Source organism: Pinus tabuliformis, chromosome 6, assembly GCF_031772625.1.
Source record: "Pinus tabuliformis cultivar Carrire ecotype Pingquan chromosome 6, CPIR1, whole genome shotgun sequence".
Lineage (NCBI taxonomy): Eukaryota > Viridiplantae > Streptophyta > Pinopsida > Pinales > Pinaceae > Pinus > Pinus tabuliformis.
This window is the reverse complement of record NC_142292.1, coordinates 890,883,603-890,908,156: the sequence shown is the minus strand read 5'-3', so window position 1 is coordinate 890,908,156 and position 24,554 is coordinate 890,883,603. Positions and strand designations below refer to the sequence as shown.

The window sequence follows — 24,554 nt, the reverse complement described above, 5'->3', positions numbered from 1 at the left end:
TATCTTAGCTTCTGTTAGCTTTTGTGAGCGTGACATTTGTTGCACTTGTTCTTGTAATTTTGATATATCATGTAGACTTTCTTCCTCTTCTTCATGAGTCATGCTAGAGCTTTCAGGTTCCTTACTAGGTGTTTGCATTTTCTTTCCTCGGGGCATCAATTACCGATAATAATGCTTTACTATGCCCTTTGAATTCCATTAAACCAAGCTTACACAAAAATTTAAAAAAAAACTACACACCTTTTTTCACTTTATAGAAGCCTGATATTGAATCTGATGTATCTCTGTAATTTCGGATCATCCAGTTCTGAAATTGCTACCTGTAGTAGCCTTCTGCGTCCTCTTTCCAATGCCACAAGTCTGAGCCAAATTGGATTCTCCAAGGAAGAGTTATGTGAAATCTCCCACAATGACTTGCTTTTAGACTGGTTAAGTAGAGCGAACTTGTACGACGTGCCACGAGTCACTGTTTCAACCTTTGAATCTGAAACACACATACAAGAAACTACAGTCCGTCCTCTTTCTGTACCTTCTTACGAAATTTCAATCTGATCCCCAGAGAGAACGTTATGACGATTTTCCCCAGGTCACCTGTTTTGAATGTAATTCAGGAGTCTACAAAAAGACCAACTTCCTCAGATAATATCTCCGCAAATATCGTGCGAAAAGCTATGAAATTCAGACCCAAGGTTCAGCGCAATTTCTTCTCAAATGGTTTTTTTTTGCGACTTCTGAAACATCACAGAAAAAAGGTTATAGCGAAAATGCCACGATGACCTGTTTGGAGCAGCGAAACCCTAGAATCCAAAGCTCTGATACCAAATGTTATGAAACCAGCTCAAGAAAAGATAGAAAAGATAGATCAACGCCTTAGAATTCAGCCTCTTCGAGGGGGAAACCTCCTTTACATTACATAAATGAACAATTCTTGGATGATACAAATGACAAAACCTCCTTTCTATATATAGGAGTCTAAGGAGTCACAATATAATCCAGCCGACCTAACAATAATAATATAAAGCCACAAAAATAACAATAGAGGGATTCTATGGGGCACAGAAATAACAATATGGGGGTAATAGGGGCACAACAATATAAATAAGGGTTATAACTACAATAGTAATGGGGTAATCACTAGTATTATAGGTACCCAACAGATGTAGTGAAGAACATTAAATTCCTATTGGTCTTGTGGTTATTTACCATTTGATAAAGTGAGGTGTTCAAGATCTTGTTGATAGCTTCAACTTATCCATTCCATTATAGGTACCAATATGGTGAATATTGGTACTCAAAACCTAAAAGCAAAGCTAGCTCCTGTGAAACTTCACCTTGAAAGTGTCAGTCATGCTCAAAGATCATTTGCTTCAAAACCCAAAATTGAGCAATTACATGGTAAATGAAGAAATAAGACATGTTTACCACAATGTTATTGAATATGGGCATGTCCTCGATCCATTTGGTAAAGCAGTCAAGTACCAAAATAATATAGTTATGACCATCAGTGGAGGTGGGTTTAGAATCCATATAGTGGATGACACATTTGTAGAAAGGACCAATGGTGATAATAGGGTGCAAAGGGGTAGGTAGGGTCGTTGTCTTAAGGGAAGAAAATAGCCAATTATGGTTGTATGTAACTACCTCAAAGTAATTTCTAAATAGAGAAGGCTAAAAGTATTAGACATACACAATTTTATGAGTGGTGGCCATTCTTGAGAGTTCACCACCATAGGAACCATTATGGAAAGCATCAAGCACCTACTCAACATCAACATGAGTAAGACAATGAAATAGAATGGTATTGACACCATGATGATAGAGTTCATCACCTAGAAGGAGATAGTAGGGGGCTTGGTGATGAATATGGCATTGATCATCATGATTTATATGAGGTGCAAATTTTTAGGTTTGTAAATGTGTGAGGATTTATCCACACCATGGGTGATCAAATGATATGGAAAAGAGGCGTTTGTTCAAAAGATCATCATTCAAGGTTATACCTTGCACACTGGTGGAAAATTCATAAATTATATTGGTAAGGGCCAAACCTTTCATAATTTTGGGTGTTACAAATTGAAAGTAAAATTCCTCAAGGATAACAATTGAGTTGGTCTACTTCCCATTGATGACCCATTGGATCAACAAGAAGGCCATGGTGTTGGAATTATTAATGACCTTAGTGGTTCTCAATAAGAAATGATGATTTAGTTTCTCGAAAAAGAAAACAATGAATAGGGACATATTCTTCTCATGGGAATAGGAAACTGGGGGTCCTTTGAGGTTCTTTATCACACAATATATTAGGCGTTCAGCCTGATCACCATCTTCTTAAACTAGTACCTTCACTATTGCAGATGTGGAAGCCAAGAGTACAAGATGAATCACTTTTCCAAGTTAGGTGGGCTAAAAGGAGAAAAGGTGAGGGTATGTTTAAGTGCGTCAAATGATTGTTGGGATTTGTCATCCCATGCAAATGGAATATCAAACTGGAGGAGATGAAGAAACCCCTGAGTAGTGGTGGCATAGCTAAGAATGAATCTGTGCAAGAAGGTGGCTTTCCCTAAAAGGCTCTGCAACTAGTATAGGTTTCAAGGGGAAGGGAGTTCAACATTGGCATGAACATTAGGAGGGTTATTGATGATTATATATTGGACATGATGAATGCCAAGAGATAACCCATGGTAATTCAAAAGACACACTTAAGACAATTATGGCATACATTATATTTGTGATGCTGAAGTGAAGGAAGATGATACACACATATTTTAAGTGTAGTGAGAATTACTTTTAAAAAGTTATGATGTTTTCAAGGTATGCAAGAATAATGTGGGTCAATTCATGGAAAATATATGAGATTCCATGCTACAAATTAGCTCCAACATTATTTAATATAAAAAGCATCACTCTACACAAAGATTCCCCAAGAACTAGTGAAATCAATTTTCTGTTGATCTGCAAAGTGGATAGTAATTTGGATGTACCTTGATAATCAATCTATAAAGGATAAAACCTATGACTTGTACACTCATCGATGATTTGGTAAATAATGTGTGTGGAGAAATTTTCTTCAATACATGCTTTATTCATATCTTAAAAGTTCATGCAAACATGAATGGTGACTTTCTTCTACAAAATGGGAACTAGGTTGGAGACCCATGAGGTATAAGTGAAAGGATAAATGAAATCCACTTGTCTGAACTTATCGATTGTAGCCTCAATTGAATCGCATTTAGTGGGGTGAATAGGAATTTGATTTTGGAGGACCAAGATGGCATCTACCAAGTGTTGATGTGGTGCTTAATAATGGGTGGATCATGTCCAAGAAAATCATAATAAGACCAAGCAAATATATCTTATAATTCTTTGAATAACTTAGTGTAGGTGACAATATCCGTGTATGAAATTTCCCCCCAACAAGAAATATTTTTCTACTCTAAGTTTCTTAGAGATATTCACCTTAATGGTAGGTGAAATATTGGCCATATTCCCCTCTTCAAAATTATTTTGGGCAGGCATGGGGTTTTTGAACCAATATAATTAAATGTGAATAAAGTCTTTCGATTCCATAACACATTGGTTAGATGGACTTGGTTTTTATGGGATAAAATAGGAGCAAATATGCATACTATCCCATGGATAGCATGGTGTTGTCATAGACTCCATAATTTCCTAATTATAGTGGAAGACTAGAATGTGAGACCACATATGACCACATGATGTAGACCATGAATGTTTATCCAACTGGTTGTCTTGCAATACATGGTTCACATGCACAATGTCTAATGAGGTTTATTGGTGACTAGTGGAATGAATTTCTACTAATTTTGAGACCAAAACAACCTCAAATATAGAAGGTATTTCCAAATGTACACAATCAAAATCTCCTAGTGATTCTGAAGGTGTTTATTGCATAGATGACCAAATAAAGAATATTTATGGTGTTTTCTACCATCTCTACATTAGGGGGACCAATCATGATAGTAGGGTGAATCACTCCCTACCTTGACAAATAAGATTTACCAAGCACTATAAGTAGAGGGGTGGAATCTCCACTATTAACGACATCCATTGTGTGAAGGATGATGAATTTATCATGAAATTACGAGATATGAGGGAAATTGTGTGAATAATGTATGTATGTTTCACACAAAGTGCATCGGTGGTTGGTGCATAATGCCTTATTTTTCTTATATGACTCAAGGGGAGTAAATTCTACCTGGGGATGATTGGGTCTAGCTAAAGTTCATACAAGGTAATGAAACCTTCTTACTAAGGTAGAGTGGGATAGTTATTGGTGGCATGGACTTATATATCAAAAAAAGAACATGGTGGTGTGGGTCTTAGTGTAGAAGTTTTAGAAACTACAATTGGAACTGTCTTTTCAATGTCCACCTTCTTCTTAGCTCCCCCCCCCCCCCCCCCCCCCCCCCGCCCCCCCCCTTACTAGATGCTTTCACAACATACTCATATTAAGGTTGCAGTGGAACTGAAGCAAAAAAGGGGGTTATTGAGATAGGTTGGATTGGTATCAAATCTATATAGAGTTTAAGGTGGTTCAGAAGGGGATTGATAAGAGGATCCATGTAAGAAACTAGAATCCCTAATGTTAGGTTGGGAAAATTCAATGTACCTATCACTAATGTGTTACATACTCCTGGAAGTAGGAATATGAAAGGTATTTTATTGAATGAATAATGGCTAGGCTGAACACCCCTAATTACATTAGTTGAATTCATAGTAGCATATAATTAGGAAGATTATTACCAAAAAGAGGGACCAATTTGTTGAGAAGCTTGAGAGCTAGAAACCATGTATATATGAGAGGTGATAAGCATAGTTGGAACAAGTTATGGTATATAATATACCCCAAGTCAAGAGGAATATTTCTAGACTATTTGAATGATCTAAGTGGGAGAAGGAAATGTGTCATTGTCGTCCATTGAGGAAATGACATTTTTAGAATTAACTTGGAGCTTCAAATCATAGTATGTCAATTGGTTGATAGTGACAATCTTCCCATTATGGGGGAAGGTCATGGTAAGATAGATTTATGAACAAAATTCCTTCATGGTGTACATGAAGCTATGCCCTAATATGATTTTATAGTCTAAAGGAGCATTGATAAAATCCAAATCAATGAAGACTTACTTACCAACTAAAAAAGTAGGGAAATTTTGGTACGAGGCTATGGGTTGCAACATATGACCTTCATATGCTTTAAGTGTGATTATGGATGGTTTGATTTTTGGGGATTCGAGCTTTTTCTAGACCTTAGTGGACATTACACATGTATATTCCCATTCATCAATGACAGATCCCTGGATAATGATGTTCTTGATGGATACAAGGGTGGGAAGTGATGGATGGGGGGAGATGAGGAGATTCTTCTTCATCAACGTCAAATACAATAATTTAATTATCAAACATACCCATATTGCCTTAAGAAGAGAGTAGTGCATTGCATTATGAAGGGCACCTCTAGATGACTTATAACATTGTCATGTGAACATGAGACTGCCCAAGTAATCGATAATGCTATAATGATGGGTGGCCTATGCAAGGGAACCATTGGCATTTTAATGTAATGGTCCCATGGTGATCTTAGGAGGAACCTCAACTATTGGTTGAGGGATCTATAGAGTGCCATCTATTTATGACAAAGGTTTTGTGGTGGGTATCGGTTGTTTCTTAGGTGGAGGTTTGTATTGATGTGACTTAGTGGATATATTGATGTAAACAAAATCCATCATCGATATCTGATACATTCCATTCTCAAGTTGTTTTGTAAATGGAGTGTGAGTCCCATTTTAGCCATTATGAGTGTCCACATACCCTTAGTTAGGGAAAAATTCTGAAGCACAAGCACCTGTGAAGGGGGTGGAGTGGAGGTAGAAGGAGGTTGATTCCTCCTTTTCACCATCTCTTGATATTCCCATAGGCTAAAAATTCAGGGAGGGTGGGACACTCATGAACCTAATGACCATATCTACCAAAATAGGCACAAGGCTTGTTCATTTGAATAACCTTGTTTTTCTTGGGTTGACTACCCTATTATTGAGCTGTGGTATTCAATTTTTCACCCTAGTTGGGATTATGATTTTGGCCTTGGTTATGGTGGCTTTAGTCATTTTTCTTACCTTTCCCCTTATTCATTTACATTGGATTAGGGGGATTGTATACATTTTGTTGGGAATACAGTTGACCTTACTGAGGAGATGCATACCTAGGAATGGGAGGTTGAGGTCCTATTGTCGGATGGCCAAGATTACCCTACTATGGATATTAATAACACAAATTTGCTACTAAAGTATGGTAACTAGGTGGAGCATACACTTTCCCAAGCGCATGCTAAGGTGTATGTGCATGCGAATAATAGGTATTGGTTCCTCCTTCTGATGCAATGCAAGAGAGATTCGAGGGAGGACCATTCTAAAAGGTATGATCCCCCCTTGGGGCTATCCATATCCCATCTGTGTTGGTAGATATGGGGAAGAATCATGATATGCCATAGACCCAATAACACTATCAGTGGCATGATATTCCCATTGTGTGAAGTGATCATTACGATGAGAGAAATGAGAATCAGGGATGAAAGTGCATAAATAGTATGACTAGGCATAGATCAAGTCATTTTTCATGGCCTTCCAAAATCCCTCTTCCTCGATTTGAGTGAATGTTGAAGTAACATCCTTGGCGATGTTAGGAAGGAGTGATTTAAAAAACCAATCCATGAGAAAGAAGTCATAAAGTTCCACATATTTACACAATATCTAATGTTTATGAAACTCTTGAATATGATGAGTCATGTGAGTGGCACTGGTTTGGTCATAGGTGGTTAATATTTCTATACAGGTGTTGTGATAGATATCTAATTGGAAATAAGAGAGGAAAGTGCTCACGATGATGTAAAAAACCTTATGTGTGCCATGGGGTTAGTTGGCATACCACTTCACCTTAGCACCAATTTGATCTGTAAACTTTCGTGGATATTCCACTAGATAGCTAGTCATAATAGATATGCTAATAATATATTAAAACACTCAAATTTTGCACTATTACACTTTTATTTAATTTCTAGATCTATAGATTTTACTATAATTAGTGCATGGATGTGAATGGAAATTATGTAGAAATATAGAGAATGAAAAAATATGCTCACACACACATAATACACAAGATATTCTCTTTGGGAAACCCTTTTGGGAGAAAACCCAGGTAGAAGGTTAGGTCGCTTCACTCTCTTTCTCTCTCCGGAAGTATGGATGCAGGTACAAACAAGTAATTCCTATGACCTGTGAGCTGCTATAGTGCACAAATCCTCTGTGTGTGGTCTACCTCCTATCTCTCCTCGCTATATTTTCTCAGATATGGAATACAATGCTCTCGAAAGAATGGAATACCTCTTCCTCCTAATGGTTTTATTACAACAGAACCCGATAGCCTACTAGTGGTTAAGTTTGACTACATTAAATCTTAAATAGAGTTACAAAATATAATTGTCTAGAGTCTTTTACATCAAAAACACATGGCTATCCCCTTTTCCATGAATAGTCGGGGTTGATGCGACATCCTTGCATTCTACAGGTGTGAAAACAGGAAGATCAACTTCTGAGTGGCATAACATTTTCATACGGACTTCGATTGACATGGTTTTTGTGCTGTTGGAAAGGTCTCTATGTGTAGAATAGCATAAAATGGTGCAAAACTAAAGAAACAATTTTTTACCCCCAAAAAACATTGTTTCATGCCTGACAATGCTCCCAAAAGGTTTCGGACATCATTTCGCCAAACTAGGTCCCACCATTAAAAATAGTCCCGTGAGCTTATTTGTCCTCTTTTTCTACCCCAAATGCATCAAGATGGATGAAAAACAATATAATAATCCAACTTAGATCACACCTCCCCATTTTTGGAGGATTTTGTCCCCAAAATCTTTCACTGAATGAGGTGAGGATATTTTTCCCCCACCTTCTCGTTGGTGTAACATTTAACTTTGCCTGGAAGTTTTCCCTTTAACCTAGTTTTTTAAAGGCCATGCTACTCCTATCTTGTAGCTCTAGACCTCTTCTGAAAAATTGTATCTTTTGCTAACTCTTTGTAAGCATCTGGTGCCAAAATATCCATAGAAGGTAGGACCTGTTCCTCTTCCTAATCTAACATGGAAGGATCATAGAGTTTCAAATTTTGTACATACACCACTAAGTAAATTCACATATATGATGGTAAAATGAGTCGATAGGAATTATCACCCACCTTTTCTAGTATATCGAAGGGACCATACCTTAGAGCCTTGATTTTCTTACCAAGACCCTACAACGTCTCGTTGTTCAACTATAGCCATACTCTGTCTCCCACCTTGAATGATTTCTCTATTATTCGTTGATCATGCCAGGCCTTATACTTCTCCTACGACTTCTGTAGTGTTTCCTATCCCTGTAGATGGATCTGCATGATCTTCTCTATAAATTTTTCTTCCCTCAAAGAATCTCTTGTAAGATATTCCCTCACTCCTCCTTGCTGCCCATATGCAATATCCAAAGGTGAAGGTGGAAAATATTCAAAACAAGTCTCAAATGGGGACTTTTATGTAGAATTCTAGACTGCTATGTTATAGGAATGTTGTATATAGAACATTTTCATCCTAGGTCTTCAGATGCTTCTGGTTGTATCCCCTCAGACGCTGCACCAAAGTCCTGTTGACTACTTATATCTTCCCATCTGTCTGTGGATGGAATATTGTAGATATCTTCATCTTTTTGTCCATCTTCTCCCACAATGTAGTCTAGAATTCACAAAGAAATATTATGTCCTTATCTAAAATGATGCTCCTTGGTATCCCAAAGTGCACTCAGATCTGTCCAAAGAAAAAGTTTGTTGCTTCTTGTCGGCTTATTTTATTTTTGCAAGAAAACACACATCTCATTGAACCTGTCAACTACTACAAACAAGTAGTCATGTCCCTTCATGGTTGTTGGTAAACATCCCACAACGTCCATGGAAATTATTTCCTAAGGATGAGTAGGTACAAGTAAGTGATGATATAGTCCCTGTTTCCTATTGTTAGGCTTGCTATTACAAGAAATCTTGCATCCTCTTATGAACCTAGCTACTTTCTCTGGCATCTTGGGCCAATACACATACCTCTCCAAGTTAGCCATGATCTTCCCTACACCGAAATTCCCTGCAACCTTGGAGGTGTGAGTCTATAGAGTAAACGATCTTGGATATGGTAGTCAATGACACTATCACAATTGTGCACATGACTCTGAATCTACAACTATTGATATACCTCCTTGAAGTCCTCATCTTCTGAATATGCCTCTCTGTATAAGTCATGGGTGAATGGTTCCATGTGCATAAGAGGCCCCAAAGCTATAATCTTTGATTTCGGTAGCTTTGAAAGCATATCGACCAACTTGTTTGTACTGCCCTTCTTATACTTGATCACAAAATGAAAGTGCTGTAAAAACCCCATCCACTTGTAATGCTCAGTCTGCTGTAGATTACTCTAGGCCTACAAGTAGTGTAATGGCTGGTGATATTTGTGGATTATTGTATCCTTTCCCATTAGATAATACTTCCACTTGTTGACATCTTGAACCATGGCATAGAGCTCCTTATCGTAGGTAGGGTAGTTAATAACTTCCCCATGAAGTACTTCAGAGTGGTAGAAAACAAGCCTTCCTCCTTCGATCAAGACAACTCCCATAACATACGCACTAGCATTTATATCCACTTCGAATGGTCGCTAAAATTTTGGTAATTCCATAACTGGTGCTTGACTAATCTTCTTCTTTAGCTCCTTGAAACCCTTCTGTTGACCTTTTCCCCACTGGAAACTCTTGCCAGTTGTTGTTATGGCATGGAGTGGTGCTCTACTACTGAAAATGAGGCTATGAATTTCCTGAGGCATTGTGCTACCCCAATGAAAATCCTAACCTCAGAAACTTTAGTAGGCACCAACCATTTCATGATCACCTCCATATTATAAGGATCTATATTCAACTCTCCTCCATCGATCACATACCCCAGATATACCAAGGACTTCTCTGCAAACTCACACTTGAGATTTTCTAGTAGCTAGTGCTTCTTCAATGTTTGCAACACCTATGTCAAATTTGAAATTTTCTCCTCCCAGGTAGCACTATATACTAGTATATCATCCATATAGAAAATAACAAATGAATCTATAAAAAGGCACAATATATCATTCATTAATCTCATAAATGTAGCTAGTGCATTACATAGGTCAAATGGCACAACTAACCACTCATACAAACCTTGTATGGTTTTGAAGGTGGTCTTCCATGTATCCTCTTCTTTTGAGTCAAACCTGGTAATATAGAAACTTCAAGTCGATCTTGGTGAATTATTTTGCTTGCTGCAGCAAATCCAACAAATCATCTATCCTGGGTAGGGGGTATCTATTCTTGAGTGTGATTTTATTGAATGCCCTATAATCTATACACATTTGCCAAGTCCCATCCTTCTTTGGCACAATGATGATGGGTGACCCACAAGGTGATATAATAGGTCAAATGACACCCTATTCTAACAACTGCTACAACTGTTTCTTCCCTCAATTTCTTCTATAATAGACTGCCTGTACAACCCAATATTCTACAATGGGGAGTCTGGAAATAGTTGGATCTCTTGATCTAGTTTTCTCTTAGGTGGTAACCCTTTAGGTTCTTAGAACACATCCTTGTATTGTTGTAACAACTCCTCCAATTGTTGTTTCTATTTCTTAGTACACCCCTCCAGGGATGCCTTGCCTCTTATTGACTCATCTTTAGACTGAATTTCTCTTAAAAATAACAAAACATACTTCTTGCTGGAACTGATCAATTTCTTGCTTGGTTGGCACTTACTAGTGAAATTTTTCACTTGCCTTTGTTCGTGTTGATGATGAATGATTCTATCCTTGATCAGCCGGTACTAGTTAGCTCTCCTCATGAATATTTCATCACACATGTATGTGTATGGACTCCCAAACACGACTCCACATACATCAAGTGGAACCACATCTATATCTACTTCATCAATAAAATCAACACTCCTAGAGCATCTAATTTTTCACTATTTAGCTACCTTCAACTCTACATCCTTATTTATGTATCCTAGTGGATATGTGTTTGGATGATCACGAAATTTCGGCCGTAACTTTTTGACCAACTCTGCTGCAATGAGATTCACCTATGATCTTGTGTCAAATAAAGCATCAATCTTTTTCTTCTTGACCTGTATCTTTATATGAAAGAGTTTGGTCATTTCTGTCTCTTCCTATTGTTGAAGGCTACTCAGTTCACCTTCTTCTTCATTGATGTATAGATGATCATCTCATCCATGTCCAAGCTTATTTCAAATTGGTTGCTCGAGTCAATGGTCATGACATTCTTTTTCTTATTACATTTCTTCTTGTTCTTCGGGTTTAGCTCTCGATGCAACTTCCAACACTTCTACTCTGTATGGCATCAATTTTGAAGTGGTTGCAATGGTTTTCTAGGATCTTTGCACTGGTGTGCTATGACCACTCTCTTTTAATCTTTTCCCACTTTTTGGTTCTTCTTCCCCTCTTTAGAAGCTTAATGTTGCTCCTTTTCTTTCGATATGATTGATTGCGCTCTTTTTAGGCCTATGTTCTCTAGGTGTTGTGCCTGTACACAAGCCTCATCCACCGATTTGGGCTTGAAAAACATGACTTGATCACACAAATGGTAGTGGAAACCCCCCAAACACTTGAGGAGTACATATGGGTTCTTTGGAGTGATACCAAACATTATAGCCATATTTCTAAATTCTTTGATTTACTCCTGCACGCTTTGGCCCAACTTTTTCCTGAAATAATGCCACAGGATCCATTTGTCCTCTACATTTGAACACCCATATTATCCAAATATCCCTAAATTATTTCCTAGGGCTTCCATGAGGAGATTTACAATGCAGTTTATATATGAGACTTGTTTTTCGAGCTACAAAAACAACACCTTTGCAAGATCACATGGTTCGTTTATAGATTCGTCGACCATGATTAGGGTTTTATAATTTTAGACCCCGTCGACCTATAACCTCTTCAAATATCCATGAATACCAAAGAAACCATCTCTGACACCAAATGATGCATAAATTTCCGTGGATATTCCACTACATAGTTCGTCACAATAGATCTAATAATAATATACTCAAATTTTACACTATTATTGTTTTATTTAATTTCTGGATCTGTAGATTTTACTGTAATTAGTGCATGCATGTGAATGGAAATTATGAATAAAAGAAGAGAATTAAAAAATAATCTCACACACACATAAGACATAAGATATTCTCTCTGGGAAACCCTTTCGAGAAAAAACCCAACAGGAAGGTGAGGTCGCTTCGCTCTCTTGCTCTGTCTGGAAATATGGCTCCAGGTACAAAGAAGTAATGCTTGTGGCCAATGGGTTACTACAGCGCACAAATCCTCTCCATGTGCTCTACCTCCTATCTCCCCTAGAGATATTTTCTCAACCGTGGAACAAACTTCTCTCGAAATAATGGAATGCCTCTTCCTCTTAGTGGCCTCATTATAACATAGCCTGATAGCCTACTAATGGCTAAGTTGAACTACATCAAATCTTAACAAAATTAAAAATAGACTCTTCTATAGTCATTTACAACATTAACATGTGTCTATCTCCTTTTCCATTAATAATGGGGGTTGGCGCGACATCCTCTCAAACTATAGGTGTGAAACCAGGAAGGTAAACTTCTATGTGGCATAAATTTTGAATACGGACTCAGATTGATGCACTTCTTGCACCATTGGAAAGGTATTTGTGTGTAGAATGAGGTGAAAATGTGCTACACTAAAGAGAAAAATTTTACCCCCAAAATACATCATTTGATGCTTGAAAATTCTCCCAGAAGGGTTTTAGACCCCATTTTGCCAAATTGGTTCCCACTGGTAAAAACGGTCTTGTGAGTTGATTCCTCCACTTTTTCTACAACAAATGCACTAAGATGGATGAAAAATAATATAATGATCCATTTCGGATCACATTTTGTGTGCATTAAAATAAAATAAAGTAGATTAACTCTCATGTTATAGAGTTGGATGAACACCATATGTGCAAAGACTAAATATAATTAGAAGTATTTTGTCAAGAATTCCCCTCACACATGGGGATATCCAAGAGAAGTTTGGTTGGCATCTGAGGCCATGTCAGAACATGGAAGAGAGGATCATTAATGAATTCGATTAAATATGGTAGGTTCAAGCTAGCCATGAAAGCGAGAAATGACTCAGTAATAGTGGTTTTGATAAGTGCTCCTACTATTCCAAGATTAGGACCCACATTATTACCAGTGTAACACAATCATTTCTATCATTGTTGGCTCTCACAATGGGACTAATATTACCACTCAAGCTGACACCAACCATGGTAATGGGTTGGGGTTGGGTGAATTCATAAAAGAGAAACTACCAAGAGATGCAAATGAATAAGAATCCAAAGGTGAATTAGGAAGAAGAACCATGACTCATCTAGCAAGGTTTAAAGAGGGAATCCTAGAGGAAACTAAGGGTGAATACCTCTCAATCTCCATGACTGGCACTTCATAAGTGTTATGGTGTAGAGAAAAGTATGAATATAGAGGGTGTTATGCAACCATCTCACAAAACAGAAGAAAATATAGATCAACTATTTAAAAATTAGCCTCTTTGTTATGAAACTAGCTCAAGAAAAGATAGAAAAGATAGATCAACACCTTAGAATTCAGCCTCTTCGAGGGGGCAATCTCCTTTACATTACATAAATGAAAAATTCTTGGATGATTCAAATGACAAAACCTCCTTTCTATATATATGAGTCTAAGGAGCCACAATATAACCTAGCCAACCTAACAATAATAATATAAAGCCACAAAAATAACAATAGAGGGATTTTATGGGGCACAGTAATAACAATATGGGGATAATAGGGGCACAAAATATTAATAAGGGATGCCACTACAATAGTAATGGGGTAATCACTAGTATTATAGGGACCCAACATGCCCCTCTCCTTCAAAAAAGTGTTTCCCTCAACCCTTGAGTAGTTCTGGATGCTTCTGTATAAAATTCTCATCCTCCGATGTGGAATCTTCAGCGGATAAGTTCTTCCACTTGATGAGATACTCTGAAATTGATCGATTTCGTAGTATCCTCAATAGATAAGTTCAACTTAATGAGATACTCTAAAATTGATCAATTTCGTAGTTGTCGAGTTGTTTTTTCCATGACTGCTTTAGGATCCAATATAATTTATCGTTCTTTTTCAATTTCTAGCAATACTATTTGAACTGGGAGCTTGTCACCGATAACCTTCTTTAAGCATCAAACATGGAAAACTACGTGTACTCATGAAGATACATGAAACTCCAATTTGTATTCCATAGTACCAAGCTACTGCAATACTTTGTAAGGACCATAATACTTGGGTGAAAATTTGTTGTCCTTCTTAACTTTCTTGAGAGACATTTGTTTATATGATTGTAGCCTTTAAAATACCCGGTTGGCTACATCAAAACTTCTTTCACTGTGATGTTGATCTACCCGTTGTTTCATTTGATCTAGCGCCATAGTGAGGTTATCCTTTAAGGGTTAGAGAACTTGTTGTTGATGCTCGATGTGGTCTTCCACTCTTGAACCATATAATTTTCTCTTAAAGATGATGTGATGGATGGTGGATGATGTCCATAAAGTTCCATAAATGGGGTCATTTTTACGGTATTATAGAAGGTAGTTTTATACCAAAATTCAGCCAGAGGTAACCACTTCACCCACTGTGTTTGTTTATCAGGGACAAAGCAACGAAGATATCATTCCAAAAATTTATTCACTATCTCAGGTTTCTTGTTGGATTATGGATCATAAGATTACCTATGAGCTAATTGTGTACCAAGAAAAGAAAATAATTTCGTCCAAAAATTTCCAGTGAAAATAATTCTTCCACAAACATCAGAATATAATATTTAAGGCCATCCCAAAAAAATTCATTATTGAGCCTGTGGTAAGTTTTTAAAAATTGAGAGTGCCCTCCTAATGGGGAGGTGTGTAATTCTAAAAGAATCTTTTATTTGAGTATGGAATTATTATAGTGATATAGGTGATATTTGTACAACAATGAATCATTTTTCTAGATAAACATATCAGATGTACTAGGATCTTGCTGCAACTATTGAATGAGTGTCAACACCTCTTCATCATTCTTTCATTCATCCCTTGCTTCAGTTCTCTAATCAGGTTGGATAATAGAAATGGTGCAAATAAATACTTCAACATCCTCATCCTTTCTGGAGAGTGCATCTACAACAACATTTTTATTCCCTTTTTTTTATAGGATTTCAAAGTCATAACCCGACATCTTTGTCGCCCATATTTTCTACTATTCTGAAGATAATCTTTGTTCCAAAAAATATTTAAGACTATCTGATCTTTTTTTACCTTGAAGTGTCTTCGGATTAGTTAAAGTCACCATTGCTTTAGTGCATGTAGTATTACCAACAATTCCTTCTCATAAATAGGTCTATGTAAATACTTTCCCTTGATTGGACAACATTAAAAAGCAATGTTTCTTCCCTCTTGCATTAAAACAACACCAATTCCATTTCCCAAAGCATCACATTCCACAATAAAGGTTTTTGTGATGTCTGTTGTAGCTAATACTGGTGCATGGCACATTCCCTCTTTAATATGTTCAAAGGCCTTAGTTTCTTCTGGAGTCCAAGAAAATGCATATTTCCCCAGTAATGTTGTTAGAGGCATTTCTATTCTCCCATAATTCTAAACAAACTTATGATAATACCCTTTCGGCCTAAGAAATCCTGAAATATGCTTTAGGATTGTTTGGATTTTCCATTCCTTAATGGTTTTAATATTTTTAGGGTCTACCTTAACACCCTCATAAGATACAATCTAATCCAAATAGTCCACCTCTTGTACTCTAAAGAAACATTTTGATTTTTTTCATATAATTATTTTTCCTACAATAGTTTGAGCACCCTGTCAACATGTTGAACATGATCCTTCCAAGACTTGTCGTAGACTAGTATAGCATCAGAAAATACTATCACAAATTTTCTCAGGAAGTGTTTGAAAATAAAATTCATCAAACCTTGAAATGTGGAGGATCCATTAGTAAGGAAAAAATGCATGAATAAAAATTCATAATGACCTTCATGAGTTCTAAATGTTTTTTTCATAATGTCATCATCCTTCATTCTAATTTGATGATATCTTGAACAAAGATCCAACTTGGTGAAGCAAACTACTCCATGTAGTTCATCTAACAATTAAAAAATGACAGGAATGGGGAATTTATCTTTAATAATGATCTTGTTGATCTCCCTATAATCTGGAGACATACGCCATAGTCCATCCTTCTTGTGCACCAATACTAATAGAGCAGAGAGAGAACTTTGACTAGGTTGAATTATACTAACGTTTAGAATTTATGCAACCATACATTCAATTTCACTCTCTTGGGCATAGGGATATCTGTAAGGTCTGATGTTTGAAGGAAAACTTTATGGAATCATGTGAATAACATTATCATAATCACGAATATGTGGGAGGCCTTTCAGAGTCTCAAATACCTTCGAATGATTGTCGAGGACTTTTGGGAGATATGGAGAAATAGATGTTTTCAATGTCTTAACCTCTAGTGAGCATAATTGTGCAATTACACCCCGTTGTTATTTTAACAATATTTTTCCTGCCATTACAACTAATTATCTTCCTTGGTTTCCCTATGATACCCCTTAATTCAATTTCCTTTCCTTCCCAAAAAAAAATTCAAGAAAAGTTGTTAAAAATTAAAAGTTATCGTCCCCAAATATTGTAACCATTAGAATCCTAGTACAACATCAACACCAGCCAATTGAATGGAAAGAATTGGACAATTCAATATGTAATCCCCCATATTTATCTTGATATTATGGCACTTTCTAGAGAAATTTATAGTTCCTCTATTTGCAACCATCACTTGACACTCTGGTGTTAGACATATAAAGCAATTCAATTCCTTGGATATCTTACAATGAATAAAATTATGAGTACTACCCAAATCAATCAACACTATTACATTTTTCTTCTTGATATATCCTTCTATGTTGATAATTTCAGGAGTTGTAACTCCAACAATTTCATTACAAGATATTGTCAAATTCATTTATTCTTTCTCTAGGGTTGGTTACTAGTGTATATCCTCTTCTTTTGACATTTCTTGTTCCTTCTATTCCTCCTCTTTACAATTGATGTAAAGTAATTTCTTCTCAGCACACTTATGACCTTTAGTGTATTTCCTATCACAACTTTAACAAAGCCATTTTACTCTTTTTTCCTGCATTTGTTGTGGTGTCAACCTTGTAGGTTGTTGAAGGCTAGGAGTAGTAACAATTCCATATTTATAGTTGTGGGAGGTAGACTTCTTTGTTGCTATAATTTTTCTTTCAACTTTTCTTGCCACCCTAAATTCTTTCTCCATTGAATCATGTTCCAAAAGGCTAACCTCATGTTGGATGTTATCCTTTAAATTACATATGAAGACATCAATCCTATGCTCCTTTGGAATATCAGTTACCTTGATATTCAATTTTTGGAAGTCTTCAATGTGCTCTTTCATTGAAACCTTTTGTTTCATATTTATCAATTGGCTAAAGGTGTTGCTCTTTTCATCCTCATAGTGTGATATCATTTCCTCCATAAAAATTGACCAAGTGACAAGTGGTTTACGAGATAAAATCCATCAATATATTACAAACTAATTGGTTTTAAATATAAATATTCAATACATATCTTTCATGAGGGTTGCACATCATGTAGTTCAAAATATTGCTCCCATCTGTATTATCCATGTTACTAGATCCTTGCCATCAAACATCCTCATATCGATCATTGGAATGTGGTTGGTCTTCAACCCAAAGTCAGAGTCTCTAAAATCATGATTAATATTCCTTTTGTTCTCATCATGAGTTTCATGGAATGCCTTTTCGTCATTAGGAAGCATTTTTTGTAGCAACTTTGTCAAACCTTCCTTCAAACTTTCCATTTGTGCTTTTAAAACATTCTTCAAACCTTCCCATTTTTGCTTCTAAACCATCATTCAAGCTTTCCATGTCCCTTTTGATTTTTGATTCTAAACCATCCATTTTCCCTTTTAAACCATCCATCTTTTTTTTTTGAATATGGCTATTTCTATATTAATACAGAAATAATTTACACCGAGGCCATCGCCTCGTAGAGATAGCTCAAAGATGCGGCATGATTACAAGCATGGCATATCAGTACGCAAAAATCCAATTGAGTATTTCCCTCAAGAACTGTAGAGAGCCTGATCATTAATAAAGCAAAAATCCAGAAAACCCCATAGTTGTACGTGGAACTGAGAATTAAACCGGAGCTATGCGACAACCAAAACAGTAAAACAAGACCAGGTAGCTGTGACCAGCTATGCGACAACCCATTACTGGATACAGAGGTAACTGTGACTGCGACCAGAACTGAAAACTGAAGGCTAGCAGAATGCCCCTTTCGTATGAAAAACTGGAAATATGAGCTAATGCATATATCATAATATCTAGGACGATGATGAGTGAACCTTCTCGAGCTTGCTGAATTCCAAGAAAACCAGAAAGAACCAACCTGTTTAAACATCAGGAGAGGGATCAGGCAGCTCCTCGGTGATGCGACATCCATACTTGTAATCATCGTCATCATCAAAGGAGCCCGTCTTATTCTTCATGCTTTCAGAAGCTTTTATTTTGCCAGAGCCTGAAGCTCTGCTCTGTTCGAGGTTTGTCTGGATGGAGCCTGGTTTGTCTTCCACCGGCCTGTCCGTAGTCACCCTGAGGGAACCAGCTTCTTGACCTGAATTGAGCTCGCTAAGCTCAATGGTGACCGTGGCCATAAAGGAAAAAGTACCATGACTACAAGGGAATTGTAACCGAGCAGTGTTAGTCATGGATTGGAAGGAGCTCAGTGCTATAATTTGCAATCCTCTGCCCCTACCCCGTCCACTCCGAGTAGCTGGGTACCTGTATGAGCGGAAGTCTAAGCAGGAGGTTGAGGAGTCCATCATGGAGGAGATAGCCTGGCGTCCAATTTGCCCTCGAGAACTGCCTCTTCTTCAGCTCATCCGCTGTCGCAGTTTCGGCATAGTTGGAGGAGCAGGGTGATCTGGGCTACTTGGTAAATGATGGAAGTAGTAAAGGATGAAAACAAACTTGGCTTCAGTGCTCAGAATGCTGAAGTGGAGAGCAGCAAGTGGGTGGCAAGTGAAAGAGCAGGGGAAACAGAGGGTAGCTTGAGGGCATAGCCAAAAGTTCCTCCAACAAACCAAAGCCCAGTTTACTTCTGAGAGAGGTCGAGAGCAAACCGCTGCATCTGCAAAGGAGGAGTAGCCAAAGCGGAAGGGAGAAATGTGATTATGGCAAGTTGATAGCACCATGATCAAGAAATTAACCGGCAAAGGAGGATGTACAGGCATCATTAAAGTCTCATTAATCTGGATCACAGGGAGAGTTATGACTGGAGCTGTAAGAGGTTGTGTGGCGGTGAAGATCAACCACGCACCCATCCAAACAACAAGCTACGTACCTGTACTGCCGTCAGACACCCGGATCCAGGAGGGATAGATCTTGTTGCACCAGGAGTGTGCAGTCACTTTTGAGTTGTGGATCATTGGAACAATTCAACAGACTAGAGAAGAAGGGGAGCTGCTGATCGACCCCTTGATTAGCTAGTCTATCTACAACCTTGTTAGCTATTCGCTGGATGTGCTTGAAGGAAATGTTGCGAGGAGTTTTGAGCCATTCTTCAATTTGTTCCAGTCTACTTAGAAGCCTCCAACTTGAAGCTATCTTTACAACTGAGGATCCTGATTGTATCTGGATGGCAGCTTCTATGAGAATTTGAGAATCCCCTTCAACCTCTAAAGGGAGCAAATTTTATGTTTCTGCTGTGTGTAACCCTTGCCATAAGCCTTCAATCTCGGCTGCGTTGTTGGTGTCTCGACCCATTGAACCGTGATACATATGCAGAACAGAGCCCTCCATGTTCCTGATGATGCCACCATATCCAGCCGGCCCAGGATTGCCCTTAGCCGCTCCGTCGAAGTTCAGCTTGTAGGGGTGGATGGTCGGTGGAGACCAAGAGTGTGCAGACTCAGAGTGGATAGAATTACTGGCCTTGATGAGGTCTACAGAGGTGAGATCTAAGTTCCAGTTGGCAAGAATGAGGCGTTCCTGAGGAGAGACTGGCATGTCTGAGTCTTGCCATTGTCTGAGAGCTAGAGTTTCTTGAAGATTCTGCTTGAGAAGAAGCCAAAGAGTGTCAAGAGGTGAACTGTGATTTTTGAAGATCCTGCTATTTCTTTCCTTCCAGATTATCCAATAAACGAAGCCCGGAAGGAGGTTCCAGAGAGTGTTGAGAAAAGGACTTTGGAAAGGATTCCATGGCCAGGTTCTGATGGTGTTTACGATATCTCCCTCTCTTCTGCCTGTTCTTCTGTTACACTGTGTTGTTCTCTCCCACATTTGAGCTGCTAGAGGGCAAGTGTCCAAGAGATGATTAATGTTCTCTGAGTGAAGATTACAGTTGAAGCATCTAGAAGGCCCAATAAATCCTCGCCTTTGTAAGTTATCCCACGCGAGGATCCTTTTTTTGCTGAGAAGCCAAAGGAATGTGGAGACCTTAGGCCATATATTTGGTTGGCAGACTTGATCTCATAGTTTATCTTTTATTATCTGAGTAGGGTGATGAAGGATTTGATATGCTTCCTTGGTAGTGAACATGCCCTTAGTAGTATATCCCCATCTCAAATGGTATTTCTGATTGGAGAGTTTGATTCTCCTGAGTTTGAGCTCCTGATCAATCTCATCGTAGGTTTCCTCCTGCCAGTTGGCCTGCCAAGTGTTTGTCGGTCTCTTAAGATGAAAGCTTTGGGGAGATTGTTGTTGCAAGAATTGATGAACATGGATTTGTTCATTTTGCTGCATGGTTGCTTGCCACTTGGGTTTGTTAAAGAGAGAGGCAAGTTTGGGAAGTTGTTGCCAGGAATCTTCCCAAAATCTCGCAGTGGTGCCTGAGTGAATTTCCCAGAAGCTGTGTGCTTGAACAAAAGCACTATGTATCTTGGCAGCATTCCAAATTAGCGAGCCAGGAGTGGTTGGACTGAAATGGATTAACTCCTCCTTTGAACTTCCTGGAGCATATTTGGCTTGCCAGAGACGACCCCAGGGAGTGTGCAGTTTAGAGATCCAATTCCACCATATGTGCGCACCCATGATGAAGGGGATCCCTCAGGCCTAGTCCCCCAGCTGATTTCGGAAGACAAACTTCCGTCCATTTGACCAGGGCCCATTTTATGTTGTGGCCCGAGGAACCCCAAAGGAAATTTCTTTGAAGATTGCGAATATTCCTGAGAACCCATTTTGGGGCAGCCAAAATAGAGAACAGATAAAAAGGCATGGCTTGAAGAACAGATTTGATGAGGATAATCCTACTAGCAATGTTGAGGGAGCGGAAAGTCCAGGAGGAGAGCCTGGTTTCTAAGTTGTCAAGGGGGGTCCTCCAAGAGGCATGTTTGATAGCAGAGTCAAATAGGGGAGCTCCTAGACGAAGGAAGCTTGGCTATTGAAAAACCTAGAATCCTGGATATGTTCCTCTGAGTGAGAATGGGAGTGTGGAAGAAAAAGAGTTGGGATTTGGAGGTGTTGATGGTAGTACCAGAGACTTCTGAAAAAAGATTGAGCAGAAGTTTAAAGGCAGAGGCTTCTTGTACTGACGGGTAGCCAAAAAGCATATTATCATTGACAAACTGTTGGTGAGTGATGGGGGATTGGCCATGCAGTGAAATGCCCTTTAAGGAGTGTGAAGAAGTGGCAAAGTGAAGAAGGCGGCTTAACCCTTCAGCCATGAGAACAAAAGTGAATGGGGAAAGAGGATCTCCTTGACGAATACCCTGAGAAGGTTGAAAAGGAGGGGAGGGGGATCCATTGAGAAGGATGGAGAAGCAGGGGGAGGAAATGAGATTCATGATCCATTGTGTCCAGGTGGCATTGAAGCCGAATGCTAGTAAGATGTGTTTGATATAGGTCCAACTGAGTTTGTCGAAAGCTTTGGAGAGATCTAGTTTGAGAATCATACCTGGTTTTTTCAATATCTCGAGTGAGTGGACCACTTCGTGGGATAGAATGATGTCATCCAGAATCTAGCGCCTTTCCACATATCCTGTCTACTCTGGCGAGATAAGGAGAGGGAGAAGAGGTCTGAGTCTATTCGCCACTACTTTAGATATAATCTTATAGATGACATTGCATAATGTAATCAGTCTATATTTATCAGGAGTCTTGGATTCTTCCACTTTAGGAATGAGTGCTATGAAGGTCGTATTTAGAGAAGGAAGAACCCAGTGCATCGACCGTGATTCATCCACTAGCTCCCAGACCTCTATTTTGATAAGCTCCCAGAAAGCATGAAAGAAGTTGGCTATGAATCCGTCAGGGCTGGGCGCCTTACCATCCTTGAGTTGGGCCATTGCGTCCTCCACTTCCTGCATGGAGATAGGCTGGAGAAGCCTATTGTTGTGATCCTCATTAATGATTTTAGGAATGTGCTGCACTATATTTTGTATGGCTTGATTTCTGCTACCCAGCGGTTCTCTAAGAGTGTCCTGAAAGTATTCTTGGAATTCCTGTACTATGTGTTCATGAACCTCCAGGCGCTCCCCTTGTTGATTGTTGATGAAGGCGATGTTGTTGTGAATTCTCCTTTGAATGCTTGACCTGTGAAAGAACTTAGTATTTTTCTCCCCTTCCTTGAGCCATATGATCCTGGATTTTTGTCGCCAGAGAGTCTCTTCTTGCTGCATGTGTGTTTCAATCTGATTTAGGAGAACCTCCTCTTGTAGTGCATAATCCTCTGTTTGACCCTCTAATATGATACATTGTTGCAACGTGTACATTTGCTGCTCCAGCGCTTTCCTTTGATTGAATGTGTTGCCAAACTGAGTGCGATTCCAAGTTTTCAACACTTGTTTAAGGTATTTTAGCTTTTGTTGAAATTGAAACATCTTGGCTCCTGCGGGGGGAGTGAAGGATTTCCAGGCAGCTATTACCACATCTTTGAAGTTAGGATGGGAGAACCAGAAGGATTTGAAGCGGAAAGGTTTGTTGCTCTTTGACTCTGGACGTGACCACTGAAGCATTATAGGCCAGTGATCTGAGCCTGCTTGAGGCAAAATGGATGCATGGAAATCTCCGCCTAGATGAATGGTGTTATCCGACAGGAGGAAACAATCAAGTCTGGAGGCTATGTGCTGAGATCCTCTTCATTTGTTGGTCCATGTAAACATACCGTTTGAGGTTTGAAGATCCATGAGCTGATTCCTAGATATGAAGTCTTTAAAGCCAATGTTGTCCCCTTCCAGTCTTGCTCGACCTCCAGATTTTTCCTCCAGCGCTGTAATGATATTGAAGTCACCACCACTTATCCATAGGGGATGGCTTCTGCCAGAGCTGAGAGCTGTGAGAGAGTTCAGCAAATCCAGCTTTTTTTGAAGATCTTGAGGAAAATACACATTAGTGAGAAGACCATGGATGTTGGTACCAATGAGGTGGAAAGTGGTTTGAATGAAGAAGTGAGAGGCATGGAAATCTTGAAGGGAGAGGATTTGAGGGTTCCATAAGATTTCCAGCCCTCCAGAAGCGCCTGATGCATCCACAGAGACTGAGCGACATCCTGTCCAAACTTTGTTTAGAATTTTCTCCAATGCAGTGCTATTGCCTTTGGTTTCTTGTAGAAAGACTAATGTGGGCCTTTCTTGCTGAATCATTTTTTTTAGCATTCTATGTTTTGTAGGGTTGTTAAGCCCTTGCACATTCCATGAGATTAGCTTCATGAGGAACCATGGGGAAGAGCTTTAAGGAACTTGGTTAGCTTGGAGAATTCTCCAGAATCCACCAGCATTTCTCTAATAATGATAGTCCTTTGCAAATCCATTTTGCACCCTCATTTTTTTGTGTCTTTCAAAATTTTTTTACCATCCCAGGGACTACCTGCCTGAATGCCAAGATATTTATTTTGTTGTGCTCTGATCAGAACTCCTTCAAGTCTATTGATCTCCCTTGGGGAAATTTCACTGAAGTCTTTTTGTCGACACTGCTTCTAGTTTGAGTACGTCAAAACCTCCTAGATCTTCACTTTCTGGTCCCTCCTCCATGAGTGATGGTTTGTCCTATTCCTCCTCATCTGACCTTTGATTGCTATTGTGGGCTAGAGAAGCTTCAACCTCCATGGCGGAAGATTGTAAGGTTGTTTTTGAAGCGTGATTTTTGTCAGTAGAGGTTGAAGTGGGAATGCTGATTGGAGCGGACTTAGAGGGCAAGGCTGAGGGATTTGGAGGAGGCATAGGGGTGGAAGGGGAAGGATCTGAAGATGGGATGAGAATATGATCCTCCATGAAGATTGGAGAGGACAGGATTCCAAAGCTATTCCAAGTTTCAGGCTTCTTGGGATCTTCTGGAGCAACTGGAGG

General features: G+C 38.8%; 2 protein-coding genes across 2 annotated transcripts; both read right to left on the bottom strand.

Annotated features, from left to right (window-relative positions):
• Positions 1-19,965: 19,965 nt before the first annotated feature.
• On the bottom strand, positions 19,966-20,553 carry LOC149261785 (uncharacterized). Its single transcript, XM_089371067.1, has one exon. The coding sequence runs from the start codon at positions 20,551-20,553 to the stop codon at positions 19,966-19,968; it is 588 nt and encodes a 195-aa protein (XP_089227193.1).
• Positions 20,554-22,253: 1,700 nt separating this feature from the next.
• Positions 22,254-23,852, bottom strand: LOC149261784 (uncharacterized). Its single transcript, XM_089371056.1, has 2 exons — positions 23,375-23,852; positions 22,254-23,203 (listed from the first exon to the last, which is right to left on the bottom strand). The coding sequence occupies exons 1-2, from the start codon at positions 23,850-23,852 to the stop codon at positions 22,254-22,256; spliced, it is 1,428 nt and encodes a 475-aa protein (XP_089227182.1).
• Positions 23,853-24,554: the final 702 nt, after the last annotated feature.